The 16,590-nt window shown below is 51.3% G+C and overlaps 1 protein-coding gene across 5 annotated transcripts in view; it reads left to right on the top strand.

The window, feature by feature from the left end:
- Positions 1–16,590, top strand: part of katnal2 (katanin p60 subunit A-like 2) — a 179,097-nt gene that overhangs the window by 98,323 nt on the left and 64,184 nt on the right. For 4 of the 5 annotated variants that reach the window (XM_072497461.1, XM_072497462.1, XM_072497458.1 and 1 more), the window contains one exon: positions 15,228–15,346. In XM_072497461.1, coding sequence (XP_072353562.1) covers positions 15,228–15,346 — 119 coding nt within the window. The remainder of the gene's footprint in view (positions 1–15,227; positions 15,347–16,590) is intronic. The other variant, XM_072497460.1, reaches the window with a different exon arrangement.

The raw sequence follows: 16,590 nt of genomic DNA, 5'->3' as shown, positions 1-16,590 counted from the left end.
GAAACCAAAGAGAAAATGCTGGAAAATCTCAATAGGTCTGCTAGCATCTGTAGGGAGAGAAAAAAGCTAACGTTTCGAGTCCAGATGACCCTTTATCAAAGCTAAAAGACATAGAAAGTGGGAAATATTTATACTGTGGAGTGAGAGAATGAAAGGGATGGAGACTGCCTGGCATCTTCTCCACCACCATAACATGGGAGGCAGGTCAAGGTTAGCAGGCAGGGGGGTGGACAGGCTATCTATTATATTTTACAAGCCCTCCCATCTTCAGCTATGGCAGTGAGGGCCTGCATAATGTAGCCCCATGTCGGGCTGTTGTGAAATCATATTGCTAATAGATTTCCTTAGCTATAAATCTTTATGGAATTTCATAATGAACTGATAGGGAAGGGTATATAACAAATTTACGAATTTGCTGTTAATTATGCATGTTATAAAGGAAACTACCTGCTCTCCAGTATAATTGGAGAGTGCAAATGTTGCTTGTAGACAAGTTCTGCGCAAGGCTTATTGGTCACTTGATTTTGTTTCAAATTAGGTGACTGCTCCTGTTGTACTTGGAGCATAACAGCACCATTTCAGCTGCATAGCACTCACTTGGAATAAATGTGGAAGGGGAGGCAATGTTATTACAGAAAAATTTATTCCAGGGATTCCTAACCCCTGCTGCTCATGGTAGAGTCTTCATTCTGATAATCTAAGCTGAATTCTAACTTTCCTCGTAATCAATTGCACCACCCACTCCCTAGATTATGTATTTCTTCTGACAAAGAACATAAGAAATAGGAATTGGGGCAGGCCATTTGGCTCTTCAAGACTACACAACCATTCAATAACATCATAACTAATCTTCTACCTCAACACCACCTTCCCATACAATGTTCTTGTGTTCTCTCAATACAAGAATGTTCTCTCAACACGAGAACCAGTCTTGTGCGCCTTCTGGGGAAAGTAGTCACTTTCTTGAAGCTCTGCAATCTATGTTTTGCTTTTGAAGAGAATTGGAATAGATATGACAGGCTGAATGGCCTCCTCTTTGCTGTAACTAGTCTATGATTCTTTGTCTTTCCTTAGGAAAGAACCAAAATTGTACATAGTTCTCCAGATTTGGCTTCAACAATGCCCTCTATGACTGTAGTAAGACCTTTTTACTTTTGTACTCCGATTTCTTTGTACGAAAAGCTAGCCGGCCCATTTACCTTCTCGTTGCTTTCTGTACTTGTGTATTAACTTTCTGCAATTCTTGTACAAACAAATGCAAACATTTCTCAGCCTTCCAGGCATTCAGAAAATATTTGCCTTTCTTATTTTTCTAGCCAAAGTTGACAACTTCACATTTCACCACATTATCTTCGATCTGCCATATTCTTGTCCATTCACCCATCCTGTCTCTATCCTTCTGTAGCCTCTTTGTGTTCTTGTCACCGTTTACTTTCCCACCTAACTTTGTACCATCAGCACACTTAGAATTGTTGCACTCAGCCCCCTCAACTTAGTCATTAATATAAATTGCAAAGAGTTGAGGCCTTGTGGTACCCTGCTAGTTAAACCTCCCAACTTGAAAAAATCCTGGGAGGGATTTACGTTGACTGATGCAAAATCAGAAAACGCAATTGGGCGGAGAATAAGTTCTGACCTATTCGCCCGATACACTTAGCACGCGGCCTGGTCCATCGTCGCATCCTTACCTGCCCACCACCCCCATTTCCCACCCTCCCAATGTATGTGTCACATCATTCCAGGGTGCTGGGACTGTGTCGGCATTGTCAGTGGGTCACTGTCGAGGGCAGGGGGACGGGGTGGTGGGGCGATGATAACCCTCAGAGAGCTGGGCACTGGTGCTCCTCAGTCTATGCCATAGTCTGACCCCTGCCTGACTGCTGAGTGCTCACTCACATCCAGGTGGGAGGGGTGGCATTGTTAGTCAAGGACAGTATTACGGTGGCAGAAAGGATGTTTGATGAGGACTCGTCTACTGAGGTAGTATGGGCTGAGGTTAGAAACAGGAAAGGAGAGGTCACCCTGTTAGGGGTTTTCTATAGGCCTCCGAAAAGTTCCAGAGATGTAGAGGAAAGGATTGCAAAGAGGATTCTGGCTAGGAGCGAACGCAACAGGGTAGTTGTTATGGGGGACTTTAACTTTCCAAATATTGACTGGAAACGCTATAGTTCGAGTACATTAGATGGGTCCGTTTTTGTCCAATGTGTGCAGGAGGGTTTCCTGACACAGTATGTAGATAGGCCAACGCGAGGCGAGGCCATATTGGATTTGGTACTGGGTAATGCACCAGGACAGGTGTTAGATTTGGAGGTAGGTGAGCACTTTGGTGATAGTGACTGCAATTCGATTACGTTTAGTGATGGAAAGGGATAGGTATATATCGCAGGGCAAGAGTTATATCTGGGGGAAAGGCAATTATGATGCGATGAGGCAAGACTTAGGAAAATCGGATGGAGAGGAAAACTGCAGGGGATGGGCACAATGGAAATGTGGAGCTTGTTCAAGGAACAGCTACTGCGTGTCCTTGATAAGTATGTACCTGTCAGGCAGGGAGGAAGTGGTCGAGCAAGGGATCCGTGGTTTACTAAGTCAGTCGAAAGACTTGTCAAGAGGAAGAAGGAGGCTTATGTAAAGATGAGACATGAAGGTTCAGTTAGGGCGCTCGAGAGTTACAAGTTAGCTAGGAAAGACCTAAAGAGAGAGCTAAGAAGAGCCAGGAGGGGACATGAGAAGTCTTTGGCAGGTAGGATCAAGGATAACCCTAAAGCTTTCTATAGATATGTCAGGAATAAACGAATGACTAGGGTAAGAGTAGGGCCAGTCAAGGACAGTAGTGGGAAGTTGTGCTTGGAATCCGAGGAGATAGGAGAGGTGCTAAATGAATATTTTTCGTCAGTATTCACACAGGAAAAAGACAATGTTGTCGAGGAGAATACTGAGATTCAGGCTACTAGACTAGAAGGGCTTGAGGTTCATAAGGAGGAGGTGTTCGCAATTCTGGAAAGTGTGAAAATAGATAAGTCCCCTTTATCCTAGGATTCTCTGAGAAGCTAGGGAGGAGATTGCTGAGCCTTTGGCCTTGATCTTTAAGTCATCTTTGTCTGCAGGAATAGTGCCAGAAGACTGGAGGATAGCAAATGTTGTCCCCTTGTTCAAGAAGGGGAGTAGAGATAACCCCGGTAACTATAGACCAGTGAGCCTTACTTCTGTTGTGGGAAAAATCTTGGAAAGGTTTATAAGAGATAGGATGTATAATCATCTGGAAAGGAATAATTTGATTAGAGATAGTCAACACAGTTTTGTGAAGGGTAGGTCGTGCCTCACAAACCTTATAGAGTTCTTTGAGAAGGTGACCTAACAGGTGGATGAGGGTAAAGCAGTTGATGTGGTGTATATGGATTTCAGTAAAGCGTTTGATAAGGTTCCCCATGGTAGGCTACTGTAGAAAATACGGAGGCATGGGATTCAGGGTGATTTAGCAGTTTGGATCAGAAATTGGCTAGCTGGAAGAAGACAAAGGGTGGTGGTTGATGGGAAATGTTCAGACTGGAGTCCAGTTACTAGTGGTGTACCACAAGGATCTGTTTTAGGGCCACTGCTGTTTGTCATTTTTATAAATGACCTGGAGGAGGGCGTAGAAGGATGGGTGAGTAAATTTGCAGATGACACTCAAGTCGGTGGAGTTGTGGACAGTGCGGAAGGATGATACAAGTTACAGAGGGACATAGATAAGCTGCAGTGCTGGGCTGAGAGGTGGCAAATGGAGTTTAATGCAGAAAAGTGTGAGGTGATTCATTTTGGAAGGAATAACAGGAAGACAGAGTACTGGGCTAATGGTACGATTCTTGGCAGTGTGGATGAGCAGAGAGATCTCGGTGTCCATGTACATAGATCCTTGAAAGTTGCCACTCAGGTTGAGAGGGTTGTTAAGAAGGCGTACGGTGTGTTAGCTTTTATTGGTAGAGGGATTGAGTTTCGGAGCCATGAGGTCATGTTGCAGCTGTACAAAACTCTGGTGCGGCCGTATTTGGAGTATTGCGTGCAATTCTGGTCGCCGCATTATAGGAAGGATGTGGAAGCATTGGAAAGGGTACAGAGGATATTTACCAGAATGTTGCCTGGTATGGAGGGACGATCTTATGAGGAAAGGCTGAGGGACTTGAGGCTGTTTTCGTTAGAAGAAGGTTAAGAGGTGACTTAATTGAGGCATACAAGATGATCAGAGGATTGGATAGGGTGGACAGTGAGAGCCTTTTTCCTCGGATGGTGATGTCTAGCACGAGGGGACATAGCTTTAAATTGAGGGGAGATAGATATAAGACAGATGTCAGAGGTAGGTTCTTTACTCAGAGAGTAGTCAGGGCGTGGAATGCCCTGCCTGCAACAGTAGTGGACTCGCCAACACTAAGGACATTCAAATGGTCATTGGTAGACATATGGACAATAAGGGAATAGTGTAGATGGGCTTTGGAGTGGTTTCACAGGTCGGCGCAACATCGAGGGCCGAAGGGCCTGTACTGCGCTGTAATGTTCTATGTTCTATCACCTGCATGCGGTGATGCATTGCGGAAGAAAGTGACAGAGTCTTTCTACTGATTGTGCACAAGGGTGTTTATTGTTCAACATATGTCCACACTCCCCCGATGGTGCAGCCCCCCTCATCCCCACCCACCCATCGCCCTCTACCTACCCCGTTTCCTCCTCCTCGGTGCCCTCCGTGATCCTCAATGTGCTTTGCCCTCCTAGCTCTACCACTACATCTAGGTGTCTCCAAAGAATGCACATCTGAAGTTGAGGCAGCCAGCTGCTTACCTCGTCCCGTGGCCTTCGACGTCCTCAGAGGGCCCTAGCTCACTTCTCAGCGGCACATGCACAGCTGTGCCGCCCTGCCCCGTGTGCTGACCCGAGATGCGGCCTCATCAGATGGGTGGAACTCGGTAGAACTGTCGCCGCCCCATAGTTGGCACTCAGCATCCCCTCCTCCAGGTCGGTGCCCATATGGCCGTGGGGTTCACCTTGGGACGAAAGGGCAGCTGGTTTGAGCCCTGGCTGCCCCTGCAGCATCTGGCTCTGCCAGCCCTGGCCGTTCCCCATGGTCTGCGCCATCATGTCGACGCCCTTGGCGGTGCTCCTCTGTGATTGTGTCATGCTCTGCCGCGTCTCGGCAATGCCCACCTGCGACTGGGACAAGCTCCGCAACGCCTCGCCCATTCCGATCTGAGAGCGGGACATATCCTGCAGAATCTCATCAAGGTTGGCCTGATACTGGGTGACATACTCAGCGAGGCCAACATACTGCCAAGACCCTCAGCCATGGCCGTCACCGACTGCGCAACGCCTTGGACACCTTCACTCATGGTGCTGGTGTCCTGCACCAGGCTTTCCATTGCGGTCGCCAACCTAGCTGTGTTGGCCTCGGTGCCACTCATTGCCAGTGCCATTACGCCCCTAGCCTCTGGGACTCCTCCAACCAGCTATGGATCTGTTGGAGTGACGCAGACACCTCGCTCTGAATGTCCCGACCACTCCCTATCATCTCCATTACCTCCGGGTAACCTTGTTCCAGAGGCTCAGCATCAGGCTGACAGCTGGGTGCAGGGATCCAGCAGACCTCCAACTGCTGTCCGCCTGGGGGTTCCTGCCTCCTGTATATAATCAGCAGTGTGGTGCTCACCAGATAGTGCCCTAGAAGCCTGTCCACTAACATTTCCCATTGAGGTGTGTGTATCTGCGGTGGTGGGGATGACAGTTGTGCCACAAGTATAACAGTTTAGCCTCATAGCTCTCCTCCGAGGTGTTTGCGTCGGGGTCAGGAGAAGGTGTTGCCCAGGATGGGCCGTTGCCGTCGGCTGGTGGACCTGCAGGAGAATGAACATGTGGTCAGTGGGAGGGATGGGTCAATCAGTAAGGCAATCAGTACTCGGGTTTGACAGGTCCTTCGGGTGGAGCCTGGTGGTTCCTCACCTCTGTGGCATCCGCCAGCGTCCGCGTTGGTGACCGTCCTGTCCTCAGCCACTCCAGTCACCTCCAGAGCCAGCTCCTCAAAGGAGGTGAGGATTCTCAGGTCCAGCACCCCTCCGAAAGTCTGGGCCCTCTCCCGCCAATTCTGGGAGAGCTTTTCCTGAGGAGACACAGAGGGCATCATTAGTCACACACATAGTTCACAGTTGTGGGGGGGAGGTGTGAAGGGAGGGCTGGGGTGGAGGGAGGGTTGAAGGGGTGGACGGAAGGGGGAGGTGGGTGGAGGAAGGATTGAAGGGGAGGTGCATGGAGGGAGGATTGGGGGTTCACCTGGGGGGATGATCCCTTGTGGGGTGGGGGGGACAGGGCGTGGAGGGCGGTTGGTGTCTACTCATTCGTACTGCCCGGTGTAGGTTGTTTATCTTCCAACACTGGAGGTCAGTCCACCTCGTCACAGTATCCGAGCTGACTGTCAGGTCAGCGTCCCCGAATCTTGGGGCTGGTCTCCTCGGCGCCATTGTTGCGAGCTGGCTGGGGTTGGCTGAGCAAGTGCAGCCTAGTGCTGCTCGACCTTGTTTGCAGGGGGGCTGGCAAACGCAGTCCTGGTGAATCAGTTAGCGAGCCGCCTTTCAGGGTGGGAAGCCCGTGAGGCCTTGCTAACTGGGCCAATTAACGTTGAATAGCGTTGCCAGCCTCGCTGGGCTGACCGCTGGGAAACTCGCGACAATTCCCCCTCACCAGCACACTTAGAGATTTTTCTGGAGAATTGCACCCTTAGTCTCAAAAACGGAGAATCCAGCCCCCTGTTTTTTTCCTTTCTCTCTTATCCGTCCATTAACCAATCCTCAGTCCATGTTAATATATTACCCAATCCCATGAGTCCTAATTTTAAACTAACTGTGAAACAGTATCAGTATACAACAAAGCTGTCTCAGTGGACTTAATGCGTGACCTCTGATTGCAAAAGATGAGGACTACATGCTCCCGGAAATTGTTTATTAATAACTCATAATTTTCAGTACATTATGCAGCAATTACACTGAAACGGGGACACTACGACTCCTACCAATGCTCCAAATAAGATCAGCCAAATCAATACAGGTGAGGATGGATTAAAGATGGAACCACCTTGGTTTGCAGAATTCAGTTGACCATATCTTTTTACTCTTACTCTGGTTTGAATCCATAGAGTGGCATTCATCCAATACCTTGTGTGAGACTAGGGAATAAGTGTTGACAGTCAGTGGTTCCCAACTGATGCGCTATCAATTACGACGAGACAAGAATAGAGAGTAATCGAGGCTTTATTACGCAGAGATGTGTTGCCTCCTATAGCTGCTGCCAAAATGGCTGCAGCTTTGATAGCGCAGAGCCAGCAGGCAGGGATCTACTCCCGTACCTGTAGTACAGGAGTACAGTATTACATCTCATATGTGTACTATATACAAACAGTGGTGACTACCACATTCACCCCCTGTTAAAAAAGAGTCCAGCGGGGGTGGTGGAAAACTATTTACATGTAAGTGAGTAGTTTTAAAGTGTACAGTTCTGGAAAAGTTCACAAATTCAGCCGATCGGGTGCCTTGGTCGTCCGTTGTGAGAGCCGCAGTCCCGGTGGTGATGCAGGCGCCGGCTTGGTCGCCAGTAACTCTGGGAGCATGTAGTCCTCATCTTCATCCCCAGGTGGAACCAATGGGAGGACGGATCGTCCTGGAGCGGGGGCTGTGGTGAAGTGCGCTGGGGGGAGGGTGGGTGGCGCCGGGGCAGATGGCGCGGGGGGGGGGACCAGCTGGTGCCAGGTCCCTGAGGGAGACTGTGTCCTGGCGGCCGTTGGGGTACGCCCTGCGGGTTTGCATGTAGCAGCTGTACCCTTTCGACCAACGGGTCCGCCTTGTGGAGCCGCACGTGTTTGCGGAGGAGAACGGGTCCTGGAGCTGCCAGCCACATTGGGAGCGAAACCCCGGAGGTGGACTTCCTAGGGAAGGCAAGGAGACGTTCATGGGGGGTTGCATTAGTCGCAGTGCAAAGTAGCGATCGGATGGAGTGGAGGGCGTCGGGGAGGACCTCCTGCCAGCGGGAGACGGGGAGACTTTTAGACTGTAGGGCCAACAGGACGGCCTTTCAGACCGTCCTGTTCTCCCTCTCCACCTGCCCGTTTCCCCGGGGGTTGTAGCTGGTCGTCCTGCTCATGGCAATGCCCTTGCTGAGCAGGAATTGACGCAGCTCATCACTTATAAAGGAGGATCCCTGGTCGCTGTGGACGTAAGCGGGAAAACCGAACAGAGTGAAGATGCTATTGTGAGCCTTGATGACTGTGGCAGACATCATATCGGGGCATGGAATGGCGAATGGGAATCTGGAGTATTCGTCGACCACGTTAAGGAAGTACATGTTTCAGTCGGAGGAGGGGAGGGGCCCTTTAAAGTCCATGCGGAGGCGTTCAAAGGGACGGGAGGCTTCACCAGGTGTGCCCGGTCTGGCCGGTAGAAGTGCGGTTTGCACTCCGCGCAGACCTGGCAGTCTTTGGTGACCGCCCTGACTTCCGCAATGGAGTAGGGTAGGTTGTGGGCCTTTATGAAGTGAAAGAACCGGGTGACCCCGGGGTGACAGAGACCATCGTGTCGGGCCCGGAGTCGGTCCACTTGTGCGCTGGCACATGTACCTCGGGACAGGGCATTTGGAGGCTCGTTGAGCTTACCGGGCGATACAAAATCTCATAATTGTAGGTGGAGAGCTCGATCCTCCACCTCAAGATTTTATCGTTTTTGATCTTGCCCCGCTGTGTGTTATTGAACATGAAGGCAACCGACCGTTGGTCAGTGAGGAGAGTGACCTGCCGGCCAGGTAACTCCTCCAATGCCGCACAGCTTCAACGATGGCTTGGGCCTCCTTTTCGACGGAGGAGTGCCGAATTTCAGAGGCGTGGAGGGTGCGGGAAAAGAATGCCACGGGTCTGCCTGCCTGGTTGAGGGTGGCGGATAGAGCGACATCTGATGCATCGCTCTCAACTTGAAAGGAGAGCGTCTCGTCGACCGCGTGTATCGTGGCCTTGGCGATGTCGGCCTTGATATGGTTGAAGGCCTTGTGAGCCTCGGCCGTCAGGGGGAAAACTGTGGAGTGAATGAGTGGGCGGGCCTTATCTGCATAGTTAGGGACCCACTGGGCATAGTATGAGAAGAACCCCAGGCATCATTTGAGGGCCTTGGGGCAGTGGGGGAGGGGCGAGTTCCATGAGGGGGCGCATGCGGTCGGAGTCGGGCCCTAGAACTCCATTTTGCACCACATAGCCAAGGATGGATAAGCGGTTGGTGCTGAACACGCACTTCTTCTTGTTATACGTTAGGTTCCGTTTGGCAGTGTGGAGAAATTTTGAAAGGTTAGCGTCGTGGTCATTCTGGTCGTGGCTGCAGATGGTGACATTATCCAGGTACAGGAAGGTGGCCCCCAGTCCGTACCGGTCAACCATTCGGTCCATCTCCCATTGGAAGACCGAGACCCCACTAGTGACACCGAAGCAAACCCTAAGGAAGTGGTAAAGGCGGCCGTCTGCTTCGAACGCCGTATATTGGCGGTCCGCCTTGCGGATGGGGAGCTGGTGGTAGGCAGATTTCAGGTCCACTGTAGAGAAGACCCGGTACTGTGCAATCTGATTGACCATATCAGATATGCGTGGGAGGGGGTACGCGTCGAGCTGCATGTACCGATTGATGGTCTGGCTGTAGTCCATGACCATCCTGTGTTTCTTCACAGTCTTTACAACTACCACTTGGGCTCTCCAGGGGCTGTTGCTGGCCTCGATGATGCCTTCCCGCAGTAGCCGCTGGACCTCCGACCTGATGAAAGTCCTGTCCTGGGCACTGTACCGTCTGCTCCTGGTGGCGACGGGTTTGCAATCCGGGGTGAGGTTCGCAAACAGGGAAGGTGGGTCGACCTTAAGGGTTGTGAGGCCGCATACAGTAAGGGGTGGTAGGAGCCCGCCGAATTTCAGAGTTAGACTTTGGAGTTTGCACTGGAGGTCCAGGCCAAGTAGCAAGGCTGCGCAGAGGTTGTGGAGGACGTAGAGCCGGAAGTTGCTGAACTCTACGCCCTGGATGGTGAGGGTGGCGATGCAGTACCCCCGGATCTCCACGGAGTGGGATCCGGAGGCCAGGGAGATTTGTTGGGTAATGGGGTGTACCGCGAGGGAGCAGCGCCTTACCGTATCGGGGTGGATGAAGCTCCCCGTGCTCCCGGAGTCGAGAAGGCAAGGTGTCTTGTGGCCATCGACTTTCACCGTCGTTGTTGCGGTTGTGTGGCCGGGACTGGTCGCGCGTGATGGAGGCGAGCTGCGGCTGGTGTTGGTGGGCCCCGGGCTGGTAGGTGGCGGTTGTGGGCGATGAGTGGCCCGATGAGGTGCCCGGCGAGCAGGGGTCCTGAGGTGCCATCCAAAATGGCGCCGAAGATGGCGGCACCCACGAGGCGCACGTGGCGGGCGGCGTTAAAGATGGCGCCGCCCACGGGCCGCACGCGGTCTGATGGAGGAAGATGGCGGCGCCCACTGGCCGCACGTGGGTTGCGAGGGCGGAAATGGAGGCGCCCACGGGCCGCACGTGGGGGGGTTCAGGAACAATGGGGCTGGTTACAGCAGCGATCAACCAGACCTGGCACACCGCAGCGAAATGTCCTTTCTTCCCGCAGGCCTTGCAGAATGCGCTCCGCGCCGGCCAGCGCTGGCGGGGGTGCTTTGTCTGCCCGCAGAACTAGCACTTGGGCCCCCTGGGGTTGGCTGGCTGCCACGCGGCGCTGGCTTGGGGTTGGCTGGGGCGGTCGCTGGTGGGGACCACGATGTCCAGGATGGGGTCGCCGTGCGGTCGGGGGCGTGCGCTTGTGCATTACGGGAGGCTACCGTTAGCGAGGTCGCGAGGTTCTTGATCGCTGCGAGGTCGAGCGTACCCCCTTCTAAGAGGCGCTGGCGGATGTATGCTGACCCTATGCCCGTAACAAAAGCGTCCCTGTTTAGGGGTTCGGAATGTTCAACTGCCGAAACTGCCTGGCAATCGCAGTTCCTCGCCAGGGCATGCAGGGCATGCCAGAAATCTTCCAATGACTCACCGGGGAGTTGTTCCTGCGTGGACAGGAGGTGCCTGGCGTGGAGTTTGTTGATCGGCCATGTGTAGTTCTCTTTCAGAAGCGCCATGGCTGCAGTGTAGTTGGGCGCGTCCCGGATAAGAGGAAAAATATCGGAGTTCAACTGTGTGTACAGGATCTGTAGATTCTGTGCTTCTGAGGGTGGTTCTGTCGCTGATCCGATGTAGGCTTCAAAGCAAGCTAGCCAGTGGTCGAAGGCCGATGTGGCGTTGTCTGCTTGAGGGTGCAGCTGCAGGCGATCTGGCTTGATGCGAAGGTCCATCGCTGTAAAATCTCTGCGTAATAAATTGATGCACTATCAATTACGACGAGACGAGAGTAGAGAGTAATCGAGGCTTTATTACGCAGAGATGTGTTGCCTCCTACAGCTGCTGCCGAAATGGCAAAGCTTGGTGAGCACACAAATTTATACTCCGCCTACTGGGTGGAGCCAGCAGGCAGGGATCTACCCCCGTACCTGTAGTACAGGAGCCTTACCGCATTACATCTCATATGTGTACTTACAAACAGTGGTGACTACCACAGCAACCTTTTCAGTAACACAGCACACGTCAATGAAACAAACAATTTCACAACACAATTAGATTTTAGTGAAATGGGATAACGTTTGTCTCCACAAAAGGGGTTGGTAATCTGGAAGTTTCTACTTCCAAAAGGATTGGTGAATCAGGACTATGAATAATAGATTTTAGTTAGATATGACTATCAAGATCAATGGGAGGTCTTGGTAACACAAAGGTAGTGTCTCTACCTTTGGTCTAGAAGTTCTGGGTTTTAGTCCCCGCCCCGCTCTCTCTTGCTCATTTTATCTCGCTCTCCTCACTGATGTCTCATTGCTGCAACCACATCACCTCGCTGCATCTCCCACTTCACTGCACTGCTCCCCTCACTGAAATTTTCCTTTATTACAGCCTTGCTATATTCTCTAAAGCCCCACTCTTTAAAGTCCACTTTCTCACTGAAGTTTCACTCTTGATACACCCCTTTACTCGCTAATGTCATCTCGCTGATATATCTCTCTTTATACCCCGCATTCCTCAGTGATATCTAACTATTTAAAGCATCGTTCCCCTTGCTAAAATCCTGCTTTTTACAGCTGCCTCTTCTCGCTGAGGTCTTGCAGTTATACCTCCGTCTCATTCTTTCAATCCCGCTCTCTGCGCTAAAACCTCATTAAAGCCCCGCTCTCCTCTCTGAAATATGTTTCTTTTCACTGCACTGCCCCCACTAATGTTGTCTTTTTGTACACTGCTCTCATCTCTGAAGTTCAAAGACTGTTCTCCTCGCTGAAATCTACTGAACAGACCCGTTCTCCTCATTGAATTCTGCTCTACTGACCAACTGTCCTCGCTGACATTTCGCTTTTGAAAATCCTCAGTGAAGTCTGACTCTTTACAATCCCGCTCTCCTGGCTGAGTCCTCACTCTTTCTACGAGTGTTTTTCAAACTTATTTTCCGGGGACCCATTTTTAGCAACTGGCCGATCTTCGGGACCTACGCCGGCCGACCTTCGGGACCCACGCCGGCCGACCTTCGGGACCCACGCCGGCCGACCTTCGGGACCCACGCCGGCCGACCTTCGGGACCCACGCCGGCCGACCTTCGGGACCCACGCCGGCCGACCTTCGGGACCCACGCCGGCCGACCTTCGGGACCCACGCCGGCCGACCTTCGGGACCCACGCCGGCCGACCTTCGGGACCCACGCCGGCTGACTTTCACGACCCATGCCGGCCGACTTTCACGACCCATCATTTTCTCTTACCTTGTCTGCTGCTAACAAAATGGAGGAATCGCAATCGCGCCCAAATCACGCGACGTCGATGTTTGAGGGGCGTGACCTGCTCTCTGCCTCCCTTCAGGCAGGAACATTACATTAAATTTATAAAGAAATCTTGTGCTGTTCTCCGATTGCTTTTAACAATGCTGGCTGCGAGTGGCCTTCAAAATGACGGGCGCAACCATCGGTGTGCATGCGCAGAACCACAGTGGCAACGGACGGCTCCACAACCTTCCCGACACCCACCCGCGACCTACCTGCGGGTCGCGACCCCGACTTTGAAAATGCCTGCTTTATACATCGCTGTCTTCGATTAAACGCCCCTGTCCTCACGCAGATACACTTGAAATTTTACATTTGATCATTCAGCCTCCGGACGGGATTCTCCCGCAATTGGCCTGTACCGGCGCCAAGAGCAGCGTGAACCACTCCGGCGTCGGATCGCCTGGAATTTGCGGAATCCTCCGTACTTCCGGGGGCTAGGCCGGCGCTGGAGGGGTTGGCGGTGCGCCAACCAGCGGCGAAGGGCCTCCGCCGGCCGCCGCGAGTTGCCGCATGCGCATGACCGCCAGCGTGTTCTGGCGCATGCGCAGAACCGCTGGCGTGTGTCCTGCGCATGAGAGGGGGGTGTGGTAAACCACTGTTGCACCTGTATTAGGTGATGTAAGGTCGGACCTGTACTACAGGTTCGCCGGTAGTCCCTGTCTGCTGGCTCCGCCCAGTAGGCGGAGTATAAATATGCGTGTCCTCCATTCAGCAGCCATTTCGCCAGCTGCTGTAGGAGGCCACACATCTTAGAGCAATAAAGTCTCAGTTATATCCAACTCTAGTCTTGTTCAATTGATCGTGCCTCAGGGAGTTCTACTCCGCGCCGGCCATGGCGGAGCCTGACAGAGGCGGGCGCGCAGGGAAAGTGTGCCCCCACGGTACAGGCCCGCCCGCAGATCTGTGGGCTCCGATCGTGGGCCAGGCCACAGTGGGGGCCCCTCCCGGGGCCGGATCCTCCAAAGGACCCCGCTAGACGGCCGACAAGCCGTGGACCATGTCTAATCCACGCCGGCGGGACTGGCCGAAAATGGGTAGCCGCTTGACCCATCGGGGCCCGGAGAATTGCCGGGGGGAGGGGGGGGGGGGGGGGGTGGGGGCAATGGCCCCCGACCGGTGCGGCGTGATCCTCGCCCCCCGCTCGAAAACTGGCGCCGGAGAATTCGGCAGCCGCCGTCGGAGCGGTGGGGCGGGATTCGCGCCGCCCCCCAGGGATTCTCTGACCCGGCGGGGGGGTCGGAGAAACCCGCCCTACAGGTTCCAGTGGGACCCTGTTCAGACTCACCAATCCAGAGGCCAGACACCCAGACCTGGAACATCTTCTGCAACGGAACTGTGCCAGCCTCAAAATGCGGAAATGTTGTACCTTTGTACAAAATTTCACGGCACTCTTGGACAGTTTCAATGGCACACCTTTAATCACAAGTAGGGACCCAGGCTGACGTCTTCACTTACTAGCCCAGAATACTAAGGCCATCTGCAATGTCCCCAGCTGTAGCCCTGGTTGCATTTAACTAATTCAACACAAAAAATGAAATCATAGAATCATAGAATTTACAGTGCAGAAGGAGGCCATTCGGCTCATTGAGTCTGCAATGAGGGGCTGTTTAGCACAGGGCTGAATCGCTGGCTTTGAAAGCAGACCAAGGCAGGCCAGCGGCACAGTTCAATTCCCATAACAGCCTCCCCGAACAGGCGCCGGAATGTGGCGACTAGGGGCTTTTCACAGTAACTTCATTGAAGCCTACTTGTGACAATAAGCAATTTTCATTTCATTCATTCACCAGCCCTTGAAAAGAGCACCCTACTGAAGCCCACGTCTCCACCCGATCCCCGTAACCCCACCTAACCTTTTTGGACAATCCACCTAACCTGCACATCTTTGGACCCGGGGAAAGCCCATGCAGACACTGGGAGGACGTGCAGATTCCGCACAGTGACCCAAGCCAGGAATCTAACCTGGGACCCTGGAGCTGTGAAGCAACTGTGCTAACCACTGTGCTGCCCTCTGCAACCTGAGATCTCCTGTTTCATGTTTTAGTTCTACCCTTGCTCTAGTGCCTTTAATCGTTTGGCAATTGAGGGAGTTATGTTAATGATTCTAAGTGAGTATTTTGTTTTTGATCAATAATGTGTGAGATGCCAAAGCTGTAGTGCACAAGCAGTACACAGTGAGCTATATATGGTTATCAACAAATTATTATAAAGTATCCATCATTGCTATATGTTCCTTGCAAATTGTGTATAATAATCTTCATTATGTTTAATGTCTTCCAGATTGTCTTATGAAATATTAATAACTGTGTTTTATTAAGGTACTGGAAAAACATTGCTTGCAAAGGCTGTCGCCACTGAATGTAACACAACCTTCTTCAACATTTCAGCCTCGACTATTGTCAGTAAATGGAGGGGAGATTCTGAAAAGCTTGTTAGGGTAGGGAGCTTTCAATTGGTTCCTCTGTCAAATATTCTTGTGCCACATGTCTCCCTTTAGGGTGTTTATTAGTGAGTAAGTACAATATGTGATGTGGCACTAAGCTGAGTACACCCAAGTCCCAATCTCAACATTTAAAAGTTTCACACCTTTTCAAAAAATATTCTGCTTTTCCATTGTCGCCAAAGTGAATAACCTCATACTTCTCAATGCTAGAACCCAGAAAGCCACTTGGTGAAGGATAGAACTGAGGCCAATTTTTAAATACATTACACTTGGTCTCTATGTGCAAGTCAATAATATAAATTATATATAACTGAGGCCCCATTCTGATCCTTGTGGGCCTCGTTTTGCTACCAGCCTGCCAACATGAAAATGCCCCATTTTCCTGATTCTCTTGCTTTCAGTCCATTACCTAATTTTCTATCCTTGTTAATATTTTATCCCTGACTCCTTGAGCCCTTATCTTGTAACTTACCTTTTGCATGGCACCTTATTGAATGCTTTTTGGAAATCCAAGTATATTATGGCTTTATCTACCTCACTAGTTACATCCTCAAATCTCTTGATAAATTTGTTTCGTCAAACATGATTGCCTTTTTATCAAACCATGTTTTTTTTTGTTCTTTTTAAACGCATTTTATTCAAACTTGTATTAAAGTAGGTTACAGCAAATAAACACCCCGGGAAACATTCTTCCCAACAATCAACTATACAGTTTGTACAGATTTTTCTCCTTTTTCACCCCCCACCCCCCTGTGTCGAACAGCTCCTCAAACACAAACATCCCCCACCTTTTCACAAACTCCCCTGCTGAGCCCCTTAACTCATACTTTACCTTCTCTAACCGCAGGAAGTCATACAGGTCACTCAACCATGCTGCTACCCCCGGTGGTGATGCCGACCGCCACTCCAGCAAAATTTGTTGCCGTGCAATCAGAGAGGCGAAGGCCAAGACATCGGTCTTCCTCCTCTCCATAAGTTCTGGCTTCTCTGAAACCCCAAATATCGCCACCAAAGGGTCCGGGTCCACTCCCTCCTCCACTATTCTGGCTAAGACCGCGAACACTCCCGCCCAGAATCTTCCCAATTTTTCTTTTTAAAAAAAATATATATTTATTAAAGTTTTTTAACAACACAATTTTTCCCCCTTACAAACAATAACCCCTCCCCGTAACAAAATAACACAAACGCACTGAGCAAGATATATACATGGCAAAGTGGCATATTTACATAGCTTTATA

This window comes from Scyliorhinus torazame, chromosome 3, assembly GCF_047496885.1.
Source record: "Scyliorhinus torazame isolate Kashiwa2021f chromosome 3, sScyTor2.1, whole genome shotgun sequence".
NCBI classification, from domain to species: Eukaryota; Metazoa; Chordata; class Chondrichthyes; order Carcharhiniformes; family Scyliorhinidae; genus Scyliorhinus; species Scyliorhinus torazame.
This window is presented reverse-complemented; position numbering and strand designations above follow the sequence as displayed.